Source organism: Dysidea avara, chromosome 7 (assembly GCF_963678975.1).
Source record: "Dysidea avara chromosome 7, odDysAvar1.4, whole genome shotgun sequence".
NCBI lineage: Eukaryota > Metazoa > Porifera > Demospongiae > Dictyoceratida > Dysideidae > Dysidea > Dysidea avara.
The window spans coordinates 30,688,213-30,704,025 of NC_089278.1; the positions used below are offsets into that span (position 1 = coordinate 30,688,213).

The 15,813-nt window shown below is 37.9% G+C and overlaps 2 protein-coding genes across 3 annotated transcripts; both read left to right on the forward strand.

Moving 5' to 3' along the window:
• The first annotated feature begins 9 nt into the window (after positions 1–9).
• On the forward strand, positions 10–5,202 carry LOC136261287 (uncharacterized). 2 transcript variants are annotated; one of them, XM_066055264.1, is made up of 3 exons: positions 10–1,550; positions 3,418–3,993; positions 4,971–5,202. In XM_066055264.1, the coding sequence occupies exons 1-3, from the start codon at positions 50–52 to the stop codon at positions 4,976–4,978; spliced, it is 2,085 nt and encodes a 694-aa protein (XP_065911336.1). In that variant the 5' UTR covers positions 10–49; the 3' UTR covers positions 4,979–5,202. The 2 variants fall into 2 exon arrangements, with proteins under 2 accessions (XP_065911336.1, XP_065911335.1); XM_066055263.1 differs by lacking the exon at positions 4,971–5,202 and having other exon boundaries at positions 11–1,550; positions 3,418–4,905.
• A 292-nt stretch (positions 5,203–5,494) lies between these two features.
• Positions 5,495–12,754, forward strand: LOC136261281 (uncharacterized). Its single transcript, XM_066055258.1, has 2 exons — positions 5,495–7,095; positions 11,674–12,754. The coding sequence occupies exons 1-2, from the start codon at positions 5,580–5,582 to the stop codon at positions 12,597–12,599; spliced, it is 2,442 nt and encodes an 813-aa protein (XP_065911330.1). The 5' UTR covers positions 5,495–5,579; the 3' UTR covers positions 12,600–12,754.
• Positions 12,755–15,813: the final 3,059 nt, after the last annotated feature.

Below are 15,813 nucleotides of genomic sequence, written 5' to 3' on the forward strand. Positions count from 1 at the left end.
GCTTTTTGTTGCAGCGTTTTGCGGAAGGCTGTACTTTGACTGTACAAGTATGGAAAGCATATGGATAATGGTAATTATGCTTGTAGCAGTAGTTTGTGCTGCAAAAGAGGCCAAGGTGCACGGCAACGTGCTGATTAAACAGGATGATGCGGGGGATGATGCTCCTCTGCCTCTCTTTGCACAGTCTGTAATGTGTCAAAATGCTCCCCAATCTTCTTATCCGTATTGTGACTACAATTTGGACCTTTTGAGTCGTACCAATGATTTGGTAGGGCGTTTAAATATCACAGAAATGATTGATCAAACATCATCTATAGCACCAGCCATCTCTCGTCTCGGAATCAATGCGTACAACTGGAGGTCCAACTGCTTACATGGTTGGTCCAAATCAGGTGGTAGCTGGGGAGACTTACACTGGACAGTGTTTCCAGCTCCAATTGGTCTTAGTGCAACATTCGACACAACCTTGCTTAACATGGCTGGAAAAGTTACCTCAGATGAAGGGAGAGCCTTACACAACGTGATGTTGCAAAATAATTCTGGTGCCAGTCCTGAAGCTGCCGGGTTAAACTGTTTTTCACCAAATGTTAATCTTTTTCGAGATCCACGTTGGGGTCGAGGTCAGGAGACATATGGAGAAGATCCATATTTGTTGTCAATGTTGGGAGTGGCTTATACCCGAGGACTCCAGGAAGGTACAGATAGCAAGTATCTCAAAGTGGCAGCTTGTGCTAAACATTATGCAGTTCACAGTGGTCCTGAGGAAATAAGGATGCAGTTTATAGCTAACGTTAGTCTTTATGACTTGTACGACACTTACTTACCAGCATTTCAATCACAAGTAATGGCAGCTAATGTTGCACAAATAATGCCAGCATATAGTGGAGTGAGGGTCACTGATTTATCAGACAAGGGAGCACCAGACTGTGCTAACAGTTATTTACTGAGGACAGTTCTACGAGATGGATTTGATGCACCTAATATTTCAGTTTGTTCTGACAATGGAGGAGTGTATTTTGTTTATGATCCTCACATGTACGTAAACAGTACAGAGTTGAGTGCAGCTGTATCTATGAATGCTTCTACTGACTTGGATTTGGGTACAGATAAAGTATACACCACAAATCTTCAGAAAGCCATTGATGATCATTTAGTAGAAGAAGAGACTATCAGAGAAGCTGTCTGGAGAAACTTCTATCTTCGTATGAGATTAGGAGACTTTGATCCACCATCAAAAGTAAGCTATCAGTCAATTGGAGAAGATCACCTAGATACTGCTGATAATCAAGCTCTGAATTTGGAAGCTGCAGTTAAATCAATTGTTCTTCTTAAAAACAAAGATGATTTTCTCCCTCTTTCAGTTTCATCACTCAAGAAAATAGCCATAATTGGCCCATTGGCTAACAGTACTACAGTGCCTTTGTCGAGTTATGAAGGCATCCCTTCAAAAATTGTTAACATACAGGATGGTATTACCAATTACTTGAGCCCCAATACAACTGTATCTTCTATAAAAGGATGTTATGGTGTTTTCTGTCCTACAACACTTGGTGAGGCATTATATGTTCTCATAGTGCATGCACGCTTAGTTTCCAAACATTTCATAAAGTTGGATACTGCCAGGCTTTATTTTATTGCATATGGTTAGCTACATGCATGTATGAAGCATTGTATGTTTATCCAAAAATGATAGTGCATGTTGCCCAAAGATTTGAGCTTTCAGAGCTTTTGCTTAAGAATTTATTAATGAGGTACATGTGCTTTGGCAGCATCTGTAGCGAAAATTTGGTCTGGGGCTAAAATTGGTTAGGCTAGACCGATGCAGTCCACCAAAATTGGTCTTCACTAGTAACCAAACTTGTTTGGGTTAGCCATGCCAGAGGTTACATTATTGTCCAGTGTATCTACAAGGCTGCAAGTCGTCTACAACTTGTTAGACAGTGGGACCATGTACAGGGCAGAAAATAGAACAGCTTGATCAATATTAAGTAAAACTTCTTGATTATTATATGAACTCTTGATTTATGCATCACTTGATATAATTATTGTGCCAATACTTTTCTGAGGATCTGAAATAAATGAATTCAGTCATAGCCAGTGGAAATGGAGAGTGTGTGACCAGACCTTCTTGAGACTGAATTATTCTGTTATAGCTGTCTTACACTCTAATAGAACAATCGTATTTGTGCATTGTATAATTTATGAATGCTTAACAACACAGTGTAAATGGTGAACTCAAGCTTATAAAATGTACTGGCTACATGGGCATGCCTCTGCTGAAACACTTTGGACTGGTATGTATATTGAAACATGCATAGTATGTATGTACATCGTATTACTAAGCTAGTTCAAACACTATGCACTGCATGCAGCATTCGTTGACTTTGTACCGAACCACAGCCTTGTTTATAGCTTGTCTGTGTCTGTATGGACTGTTATGGGGCATACTTTATAGGTTAAATCTTAATAAGTTATGATTATGTCCTTTAAATTTTCATAGCTCATTAGGTCACCCATGTGCTACCAACTCCTCAAAATTGATCCAGCTGCAGTGATCAGGGTTTTTATTTGTTGCATTCTGCATTTAGAATTGTAAATCTGAATGGAGTGTTTAGTCATATATATACAAACAAAATAATTATTACAGTTTGAGCATTGACATAAGAAAAATTACCTTCAAGACCAATAAATGTTTTAAGTGTAAATGATTACACATGTATACATGTTGACTGTCATTATACCGGGTAATGATCACACAATCCTTATCCATAAAAATGACCAGGCAGAAATAAATTTTTCATGGCAATACATAGTACAAACAGCCTGCATGCATATTAATCATTGTTAGCGGAAATGCTGTAAACATTTTATTGTCACTTGACAATTTGTAAGGTGTAGCTATATCATTCATGCAATTACCATAACTAGTACTTATAAGTTTCAAATTGAGTTGTATTATCTCACAGTCACTGGCTTATAACCGTACTCCCTTTCTCTTCAATGAGGGGTCAAAGTTATTATTTTACATGTCATCTAATTGAGGCTAGCTAGTTATAGTATACTGATATAGCAGGATATCAGTTATCCAAATCCCAAGGGGACCTTGTTCAGATAACCAGAAAGTCCATAAGTTGTGTAACGTTAACATCTCTATGAGCAATTAAAATTTTTCTACTCTGTAACACTCACAGCAGAAATAACCATTTAAATAAGATCTTTTTTCAAATTCACAATTACCATGAAGAAGTTCTGGTGCATAGCAGAATGGATTACTTTGTTATAAAAAAATCATATGTAGGGATTTAAAGTGTGGGTCATATTACACTCACCTTGAATTAGCTATAGTTTACTACTACTCTGTATACTTATTGGTGTTCACATGCATGCTTACTAAATGCATGTACCTTAATTTTGTAGGTTTCTCTGAAGCAGTGGATGCAGCCGAAGATGCTGATTGTGTATTCATGGTCATGGGATTAGATCAGTTCATAGAGAATGAAGGAAAGGACAGAGGTGAATATACATGCTGGTTGTCAGCAAACAGGTCAGCCATCGGTCTTCCTGGATGTCAACATGACCTGATATCAGCTATTGAAGAAGTCAATGACAATATTGTACTAATTCTATTGAATGGTGGACCACTGACAATAGTAGAAGAAGATCAGTCTGATAAAATTCGTGCTATAGTAGAGGCATTTTATCCAGGACCACTAGGTGGTACAGCTGTAGCTAAAGTATTGTTTGGTGAAGTGAGTCCAGCTGGTAGAATGCCAGTGATGGTAGTAGAAAGTGACAAAGATGTACCACCATCAGTTGACTATAATATGGCCACTAATCCTGGACGTACTTACAGATACTTTACAAAATCAGTCTTGTACCCATTTGGTTATGGGCTCACTTATACCAAGTTTGAATATTCAGACCTAAAGATAACACCAAAGTCTATTGCAGCTTGTGACAGTGTTGTGGTTTCAGTGAAGGTACAGAATACAGGTAAAATGGACAGTGATGAAGTTGTTCAGTTATACATTACAACACCTAAAGCTCCTGGTGTGAACATAGGTCCACGAAACAGTCTCGTTGGCTATAACAGGACTCATATTACTGTTGGCAGTTCAGTGTATATACAGTTTACCATCAATGCTTACCTGATGGCATCAGTAGACCCAAATGGTTACAGAGTCATAGTTCCTGGAAACTTTACTGTGTATGTTGGTGACTCATCTCCACAGGAATGTGACAAGAATGTGATATTACTTAAAGACATGTATACTGTAACAGGAGATGTGACAGATACTTTAAATTGTCTTAACCCTGTACCACAATGCCTTGCATGTTAATTAGCAACAAAAAATTTATTGGTATGGCTATACATATGTAACTCATTAACAGCAAGCTGGGGCTATGCATGTCCTGATGTCCATCTACCTTGGTGTACTATTGATGTGTATAATATAGCCACAATGCCTCTGTATATTGTTTAGCACCAAGGCTTAATTTACCAGCTGTATATACACATATCATTCTAAAAATAATGGCCGCTGAACATGAAACAGTATCACAAAAATTGAGATGTTCCGATGAAGCAGTCAGTGATCCTAATAGAGCAGTCACACACTAAATTAACTCTTCTGGCTATGATCACACTTTGTACTGTTTAATGCTGGTGGTGTTAAGAGCAAGCCACATAGCTGCATACATCTTGCCAGATTTTGTACTCAGCTAGTACTTGATGTAACTGCAACATGCATGGTGGCTATATAAAAATTGTTGTTGGTAGACTTGCCACAATACTCACTATTGTTGTGTAGTGATGTTCACTACTTTTGTAGTGTACACATAGTAGTGAACGTTACTCAGTACAAAATTAGTATTGAACATCACTACATTTAATAGTAACCTTCACTAGTTTGTTTTAAAAAATAATTAAATTAAAAACTGAAAACTTTTTTTTTTTTTTTACTGTGTAGGGCTGTAGGCTATACAGAGTACAAGCATAGTAAGTTGATGATGCAGCTGATTGCTGGCTAAGATTGAACTCTGTCACTAAATTGTCAACTTGTCACAGTCCTTCTCACTGGCTTGTTTGATGACATTGAAAAGCAGCTAACTGTGTTCAGGCAATTATGACCTGTGATGTTTATAATGTTTTGCATGACTGTATATCACTATAATAATTTCATCATTGCCGCTTACAGAGAGATGAACAAGTTTTTCACATCTAACATTTGTTGGGTTAGCTATTGGCCCCACAGGTACTCTGTACATTTGGGTTTATCTGTTGCCATGTTGGGAGTCTAGTGCAGAAGAAATCACTAAACTGTGAGGCAATTGCAGCTAAACTTGATGTGCATGTTGAAGCTCAATAACATCAATGTATGTCAGTTTCATTGTGGTAACAGCTACTACTTCGGCTAAGGATATCATGGCCTTGCACTAGTTGAATGTTTGCACTGTTGTGCGGCGCGCGCTAAGAAAATAATAAGCGCTTGCGCGGTGAAGAGGTAATTTAAATAAAGGTCACGCACTACTCCTTTTAGTGAGCTCCAGTGCAGCTTAGATTATCTATAAGTGCAGTGATGGCAGCTGTTAGAGGAATAACAATCGTGACGTTATTGACGGCATTCCTGGGAATCGCAGATATATCGTACAGCACTTTAGATGCTCGCGGGGGTACACTTACCCTGAGTAAATTCGCTCCCCGCCAACCACCTCCACCGCCTCAATCGGTCATGTGTGAAAGTTCTCCCCAATCATCGTATCCCTTTTGTAACTATTCGTTGGACTTCGTGAGCAGGACAAATGATTTGGTGGGCCGCCTAAACACCACCGAGCTGATCAACCAAACATCATCTATTGCACCAGCCATCTCTCGTCTTGGGATCAATGCGTACAACTGGAGGTCGAATTGTGTACATGGTTGGGCTAAATCAGGTGGTAGCTGGCTTGATGGCTTGTATTGGACAGTTTTTCCAGCTCCAATTGGTCTTGGTGCAACATTTGACACAATCTTGCTTAACATGGCTGGAAAAATTACCTCTGATGAAGGGAGAGCCTTACATAACGTGATGCTGCAAAATAATTCTGGTGCAAGCACTGAAGCTGCTGGTGTCAACTGCTTTTCTCCAAATGTTAATCTTTTTCGTGATCCACGTTGGGGTCGAGGTCAGGAGACATATGGAGAAGATCCATATTTGTTGTCAATGTTGGGAGTGGCTTATACCCGAGGACTTCAGGAAGGTACAGATAGCAAATATCTCAAAGTGGCAGCTTGTGCTAAACATTATGCAGTTCACAGTGGTCCTGAAGAGCTAAGGCTTGGCTTTGTAGCTAACGTTAGTCTTTATGACTTGCATGACACTTACTTACCGGCTTTTAAGTCGCAAGTTTTGGCAGCCAAAGTTGCTCAAATAATGCCGGCATATAGTGGAGTGAGGGTTCCTGGTCTATCAGATGATGGAGCACCAGACTGTGCCAACAAATACTTATTGAAGACTGTCCTCCGAGAGGGATTTAATGTCCCTAATATTTCAGTGTGTTCTGACAATGGAGGAATATATTTTGTTTACCAACCCCACCAGTATGTTGATAGTCCAGAGATGAGTGCAGCTGTATCTATGAATGCTTCTACTGACTTGGATTTGGGTCACGACATGGTTTACACTGATTATCTTCAGAAAGCCATTGACAAGCATTTGGTAGAAGTAGAGACTATCAGAGAAGCTGTTTGGAGGAGTTTCTATCTTCGCATGAGATTGGGAGACTTTGATCCACCATTAGAAGTACCATATCAATCAATTGGGCAAGACCACCTTAACACTGCTGATAATCAAGCTTTGAATTTGGAAGCCACAGTTAAATCAATTGTTCTCCTTAAAAACAAAAACAACTTTCTTCCTATTTCTTCTTCATCACTCAAAAAGATAGCCATTATCGGCCCTAATGCTAACAATTCTCGAGTACTATTATCCAACTATGAAGGTATCCCTTCAAAATCAATCACCATACAGGATGGTATTGTTGGCTATTTGGGTTCCAGCACAACTGTTTCTACAGCTATGGGGTGTCCCAATGTTACATGTCCTTCTAAGGATGGTAAGTTGATGTGGTGCTGTTTCTGTGCTTGTTATGCTCCAATTGGTAGACCTGCTTGTTCAATGGGCTGCAGTGATTACCCTGGAAAATGTACCACATGTACCCCTGGCTTTTGTCAATGAAAATGTATAGTAGACATACCATTGTATTGACTCTGCCCACTATATAGTAATAGTAAGTATTGCAGCAAGAGCTACATGCAAATATAGCAAGAGGCAAATATAGCACATGGCAAATCTGAGTGCTGTAGTCATATCAACACAACTGCTTGGTTATATTTGTTGTAAAGCATGAGCAAGGCAATAGGTAAACAACGTGCATGAAAGAATTTGAACGTCTTAAAATTCATCTTCAATAGATTTGCCACTGCTCCTGTCCAAGAACCTGTTCTTCAGGATGTTTAGTGTCTCGCTGCCCACTCAACATTATTTCCCAGGTTGGTGCATGTGCCATTCTATAACTACTTGATGTAGAACAGCAGTCACGTAAACTGTTCTATATGGCAAATATGGATTATTATTTTACTTTGATCTGGTACTTCACATTTCATGTCCTGTACTTCCCATCTGTATCAACTGGTAGTTGATGTATGAAATTCAATATTAGAGTGCATTTAGGGTTGCTTGACTGTTCTATTAGAGTATGTCAGTCAACATTATCTATTCCTTTTTCATATACTCACATTGCACCATGTGTATTTTGGAAATTTCTACTATAATTCAGCAGTCCATATCAGTTCACTATGTTCTATATGTATATGTACTACTTTATTATATTATAATACAAAGTAGCCATTGAAAAGTATAAAGCTTTAATTTTGTGTGCTTAGATTCAGTTTTGATGCCACCCACTTGGCAGTCTATTAGTAGTAACTAAAAATTAATACTGTGCCTTGTTCCTTCACTATTACCATTAATTTCTGATTCTGAACTATCCAGATTATTTTTGTGGCTGCTTTCGCCAGACTGTGCCATGATGGTAGAAATGATTTGACCTATATACCATTTAAGTGATCTTAGCTTCCTGGGATGGCAATAATATCACTTCCTATAGCTTGCCAGGTGACTGATGTACTTTTTGTCTGTTCAAGTGGTACTGGAGCTCTTGGCATCCTGTCATTGGGTATGGCTACACTCTCCTCCTGAGACCAGTTTACTAATCTTGTGGGCAATATACTGCGTTACATACCTTGCAGACTAGTAGAAAAATGCCCAAGGGGTAGCATAACCTAATGCATTATTTGTAGTTACATAGTTAACCTTTAACACAGACCTCAAGAACCCTGTACCAGCATGACACTATAATGCTGCACTGATTGTACCCTTAATTCAAAAGTGATCCCTCTTTATTTTGATGTTAACGCATGTAATGAAAGATAATACTCTAATAGAGCAGTCAATTGCCATGTTATTATGCTATTTAAATTTACTCACGGTGATGCAGTGAAAATATTCCATTCTAAATTCTTGGGACACAATGCCTTCAGAATGTCATGTACGTTGAACATCATTGTAAATGATATTACCTTATTACCAATTTGGTTCCTCCTCAAATATTTAGCTTGTTTCTCTGCCCCTAACTTAATCGGCTATAGCTTGGCCTATATAACTGCTATATTTCCTAATTTCAAGATTAGTAAACAGTATTTACAAATTATAATGCAAGTTGAGCATTGCTACCAAATGCAATCTTCAGAAGCTAACTGTTCAACATTTTCTTAGGGTTCTCTAGACCCCACTAAATGCTTTGTGCTTTGTATTTCAGAGTAGAGATGTACCGATTTAATTTTTCTAATACCGATACGATCTAGGAAATTTATTGCCGATTGTACTGATCTGACATCTTTTATGTAAGAAGTATGTATGTGATGACTGATCTGTTACAGGTAGTTCTTATAGCATTTTATAATCTCAAACTATCTTATTGGTCAATTGTTAGCTGAATAGTAATCACAGTATTGTTACTGGAATCAATACCAATGGTGGTGTGGACACCACCCGGACAATCAGTATACCCACAAATACTTTAATGCATGCTCCTACCAAGAATTTCTAGATCGGCACCATTCCTATACTAGATTGGTAGATCGGTACATCTCTATTTCAGAGTGTACTAGTTATCCTAGTTGTGTTCCCTGATTGATCTGCCCTACTTATGAAACCTTCTGGATCCACCACTAAATATCTTGATATTTTGTTTGCTAGATACCCTTATGCAGATCCATCTGAAAATATAGCAAAAAGTAAAAACTCATGTAGTGCATACTTGCCACTTAACCATGTAAATAGACCCTGTACTTGTGTACTGTTGACCAGAACTGTACTGACTGATTTAATAGTGATTACCAGATGAGTAGTAGAGATAATGAGGCTTTTAAAATCCACTAATACACTCTCAAAGAACAAACCAAACTGGTAGTCCTACTAGCAGATATGCATACATATTCTTTTCTAGTACCGCATTTCCTCATATAAAAGCCCAGGCTTTTATTTCCTTCCCAGCACTTTTAATCTGGGCTGTAAACAAATAGGGCCTTTTTTAGAGACCAGGCATTTATTTTGGATTGGTCTGATTGACACCTGGACATTTAATCGAATTCGGAGACGGGATTACTATAATGGTAAACATAGTCATAGAAAACAGTGATGCAGTGTGTTGACTATATTTCCAAAGGTGCTAGAAACCCCCCCCCGGCTTAAAATTGAGACAGGCATTTAGTCGAATGCAGCTTTTATATGAGGAAATACTGTACTTGTATTCCTAGTAAATTTAGACTGAAAATATCAGAGTCTAATAGAACAAACTCGTCTCTTCATTTTTCAGTGGTAGAAAATTTATTACTACAAGTACACAGAAAAATTTGGAATTTTCAACTAGAGTAGGGACCATATCACATCGATAAAAAGTACTGAAACAAGTAGGGACCTGCCGATTATGCTGGCATAATTATGAGCATAATAGGCATTGAACATAATGCTAGCATAATAGGAGGAATATATGAGCCATACTACAAATCCTTGATGGTAAAAATACATAATCACAGAAAAAGATCAATATACTCTAATAGAACAATCAAGCAGCTGACTGTTCTATTAGAGTATATCGATTTTTTGGTCACATGCATTTTGTAGAGCAAAGATGTGCTTCATCCACTTATTATGTGCCCATAACTGCAGTAAAACATAGGAAATGAGGCATAAAGGTTGAGCATAATTTGAGCACAATAGGTAAAATTTTTGAGCAGTGCAGCATAGCATAATAGGTAAAATTTTGAGCATAATAGGCAGGTCCCTAGAAACAAGCTGGAGTAGTGCACGATATTAAATCACAGTGAAACAATAAGAAGTGTTATATCCCCCTACTGTGCTCAAGATACCATATATAATGGAAATGCACAGTAGGGATATAACACTTCTTATTGTTTTACTGTGATTTAATAACTGTTCGAAAAGCACCTCTGCACACCAAGACATATTCCGAAAGAAATGATACCGCGCGCCCCAGTTATATCGATAATATGGAAAGTGAAGTATCCATTACGCTTCTTTGTTGGCTGTGTTCAACCCATTACACAACAGTACAAATCAAGAGCTGTTTGACAAGCACCTCTGCTATCAAAATAACCACTATGAAAAATACAGATGATTTCCGTTACGTGAAGGGAAGCTATCACGTGCTATCGCCAAATTGACACTTTTCGCTGTCAGCTAAGATGAATGGGAGACAAAGGAGGACTCTGGTAAGTCCATGAAGAATGCATTGTACATGCTGCGGTATGCCAAAAGGCACCTGTTGGAGATGAAGCGATGTTGAACAGTGAAAAAATCAAGCCCATAGCCTTAGCCATTATCGAGTTACACTTGTCTGAAGGCATCAGTCAGTCAGTCAGTTACTTACTCAGTCAGTAGAAAATTCTGTTAAATAAATTATTTTTAAAATTCCGTAGCAACTTGTTGAAAGCATTTTGGGTCGATCTGAAAGCTTGTATGGGCTTAGTTTCACCTAACCATTACTGCCTGATTGTCGTTAGGGGAAATTGAGGCTGTTTTTTGGGTGGTATTATTTCGTGGGCCACGCCTACTCCTTTGTGGTCCCTACTATACACTACTATCGTAGTGTATGATACATCTCCATACACTGCTGAGCATCTAGTTTTATTTCCTAGCTATAAAACTCAATTTTTAAATATACTATGTAATATGAAATGTATAAGATAACCACATAAAATTAGTTAAGCTGTGGAATAAAGACATCTATTATTAAAATTTTATTAGTATTACATCATTGCAGCCCTTTGATTTTTACAACTTTTTTCACCCAAGAACTGCAATTTTTTCACAGCTTGGCTGTTTTATGTCGGTTCATTTCATTCTGTACTCTATGTGGCCCCAAAGCCAGCTATAGGCTGGCTTTGGGGTTTGTTTTTACCCACAATTCTTAAGCTAGGTACTGCCTTGGTGCAACCAACTACTGTAGCCATGCTATGGTAACTGTATGGGCTTTGTAAGACTTGCTCCATGGTAAAATATCTGCTAACTGTAGTTATAATGATAGTTTATTCTGAATGTTGTTGCTTAGGATTCTCTGAAGCAGTGGATGCAGCCAAAGGTGCAGACTGTGTATTTATGGTAATGGGACTGGATCAGTCTGTTGAGCAGGAAGGTAAAGACAGAGCTAGTCACCCTTGTGACTCAACAAATAAATCAGCCATTGGTCTTCCTGGATGTCAACATGACCTGATATCAGCTATTGAAGAAATCAATGACAATATTGTACTAATTCTATTGAATGGTGGACCACTGACAATAGTAGAAGAAGATCAGTCTGATAAAGTTCGTGCTATAGTAGAGGCATTTTATCCAGGACCACTAGGTGGTACAGCTGTAACTGGAGTATTGTTTGGTGAAGTGAGTCCAGCTGGCAGAATGCCGGTGATGGTAGTAGAAAGTGACAAAGATGTACCACCATCAGTTGACTACAATATGGCCACTAATCCTGGACGTACTTACAGATACTTTACAAAGTCAGCCTTATACCCATTTGGTTATGGGCTCACCTACACTAAATTTGAGTATAACAACCTTCGGATTGTTCCCAAGAAAATTTCACCATGCAATTCTGTGGATGTGTTTGTAGATGTGCACAACATGGGCAAAATGGACAGTGATGAAGTTGTTCAGATATATCTTACAACACCTAAAGCTCCTGGTATAATAAAGGTAGGCTCACAATACCATCTAGTTGGCTTCAACCGGACTCATTTTACTACAGGTAGTGCAATTGAGTTTCATTTTACCATCCATGCTTACCTAATGACATCAGTGGCACCAAATGGTAACAGAGTTATAGTTCCTGGATCAAATTTTGTGGTTCATGTTGGTAATGCATCTCCACAGAAAAGTAACAAGAGTGTGACACTACTGAGAGACCAGTTTACTGTGACTGGAAGTGTGACAGATATTACTAACTGTCCTAACTCTGTACCACAATGCCTAGCTTGTTAAATGTGCAAATTTTGCATAACGTTTAGGAAGTGTACAAAACAATTACTGACAGAAATTGTATACATGTGATACCTGTTACTTTTAATAGACACAGGCTTTAACCATAGAAGTCTGGATATTTTTCAAAATAGTTATTGCTTGTCTCTTCATCCAAATGTGTATTATCACTCTTGCTTCTATTAATTTGCAAACATTTCCTTGAAAGCTACAAACCTTTCATTTGATATCCTTTTACTGCATAATCATATAGTATGGTAGTTGTATATTGGGGATTGTGAAGGTTTTCACCTTCTCACAAACCAGAAACCAGCCTCACAATACCTTCACAGCACCTTTGGTTAGGTTCAAACATGGCTTCATATGACCTGAAATGCTTCCAACAGGTTTCTACAAAATCTTTATTTAGTGGAATTTTCAACTGATTGCCTGACTGATGCCTTTGGACCAGTGTAACTTGATAACACGTAAGGCTACATGTTAAATGCATCTTGTTATGTGTTCTATTATGGACTATCTTAATTGATCCGTTATTGTAACACAGTAAATAAAATGATATTGCCATTATGCTCAAAATCATTCTGGCATAATTACTGCAGTCCTATTATACAGTGTTATCTTTTGCTTTCTATAACTTTCCAGGTGATAGGCACCCTATCTGTTTGCCTCCCTTCCTGTACCCTCAGTTTAGATTTATATGATGATCTGTGACCTTGTCATGAAAAGTATTCTGCAAAAGTGCAATAAAATTATTGTGTGAAGCAATATACATTGTAAATTCAGAAGTATTAAGTTCGTACTGACGGTATGACTCTTGCAGTCACTTATCATCATACTAAGTGACTGCAAGAGTCATACCGTCAACTACAGTGTATAATATTTATGGAGCCAGAGTTGGATTGTAGGTAGTGTATTGATGATCCTCTGTATGATGTACTACATACATGGCATGTACAACTTCCACAGGCATGCCAATAATAATTAAACATGTTGATGCTTAGCAACCTTATTTAAAGACATTGTTCACAGAAGCCATGTGACATAGTAGCCTCCCCCCTATAATGTGATGTGAATTGGGACAACCTTTATAGCAAAGCTATCATGCAGGCATTACTCACAATTATATAGGTCTGATATCAGAACATAGTTTTGCTACATTTACAAAATGAACTTCTTAATAATTATTGATATGTACACATGGCACTACAATATGCAATGAAAAAGAATTGCTGACAGTAAACAGCCTACTATATAAACGATATAATGGTCAGTTTTTCCATCTTTTGCATCATTTGTCTTGAGTTGATGGTGGACTACAAGAGAATTGTAACAGTAATTATCAATCTATGTGTATGCAGCAGTGAAAATTGTCAAAGTGAACACAAGCAGTGACAGCTGTTCATTGGTTAATGAATGAATGAAGTAGTGCAGGCAATCAAAACTGGGTGCACGGAATTATGTACATATAGGTATACATGCTGGTTATGTCACACATTACACTTACCAATCGAAACACTTGGAATGGCTAGCTTCTGATAGTAGTGGACATTTTAATCTTTAATCTAGTGGACATGGTGGAATAACATTACGACAAAAGAGTGACCGCAAGTACATGAGGTGAAGGGAGTTAGAGTAATATTGATGAAACTCCAACAAGAACGTGAATCAATTTAAAGAGCATCAGTAATTCTTCTTTGCACTAAAGTTGGCCAGGATAGGTGGTCCAGCATGTTGGTTACACTACTGAATCAAGAAAAGTCATCTTAACAAGTATTGAGAACTTTAAATCCACAATTTATCAGTACCATCTGTGTAATTAACTTTTACCAGTGCTTTTTTATAGGTTCTACACTGTAACTAATAACAAAATAGGCTGCACTCCTCTGGACTTTATCTAATTGATAGATTTGATACTGTATAGGTGAGGGAACAGCATGTTTTACAACTGGTCTAGCTATTTTTAGTATGTATAATTATGAATCATTCTTCCTGCAGGAATATTTGCCAGAGTGGCACAACATGTCGGTCTGGTTCTAGTAGGTGTCAGTGCACTGATAGTTGCATGGAGTAGTACAGTACTTTATAAAATCAGCTGTACAATACAAAACTAAATTAAGAGTCCATAATGTCACTGAATGTATATATAGCGTAATAATACTAATGATTATAATGTGACTGTTATTCAGTCATCAAATTTAACAGATACTCAGGTTAATGCTTAGCCTTTATTTCACTGCGATCTCGCAAACCAGATCTCCTAGGTGGATCTACCGCTTTCTTTGCATGTTCCAGTTCAACTTTATTGACAATCTTATCGGGAATGTTTCTCAGGAGCTCCCAGGTGTTATGTTTTTCTGAATAACCTTTTCATCTGACTAAAAACTTATACTGGCCTTCTTTTGCATTAAATTGTTTCTTAACTATGCTACAGTAAAGGGTTCCTCTTCGTCATCATCACCTTCGGTATCAGTAACTTCTGCATCATCATTGTTTTCCTCCAGTCTAGCTATCTATGTCAATGTCAGTTGTTAATGGCACATATTCTTCCAATTCTTTATACCTGTCCCTCAGTGTGAGTTTAACCTCTGATGGTTCTGACCCTGCATGCATGTGTATGCTTGCTTGGTTACGTCAATCTTCAAAAACTTAGCGACATTTACAACCGTGATTTCCCTTTGAATGGTAATATCTTTGTCTCTGTCATATCCATACATTGTTAATACTGGATGGATTCTTCTCTGCACTACTTTATGGTTACCTTGATATAATATCAAGGCAATTCTCTCTTTGCAAAGTTTGAGATTTAGGATTTACGAACCAAAACTGCAGTTCTTCAATTGAGTTTCCAGGCTCATGCAATGGCTTATCTCCTGCACTATCTACAGCAGCAAACCTCTTTCTCCTGTTCATATTGGCATATCTCTATGTCAGAGGTTGGAGACCCTTAAGTAATGTTGTAGCTCTAATCTTCTCACCCTGTGAGACTAGTACTTTAAACAAGCTTTGATCCTTATCTACAGTGCATGGCATGAAATAATTGGCTAGCGCCTGGCTTGGATCATCTGGCATGGAATCATTAGTCCATATTGCAGTGTCTGGTTATGTAGAGATCATTGTGTCAAGTGATATTCACCTCAAATTTAATCCTTCAAACGTGAAACAATTTGGATGTTTTTTGGAACATCATCTAAAGGAACAACCGGATATTCCCATTGCT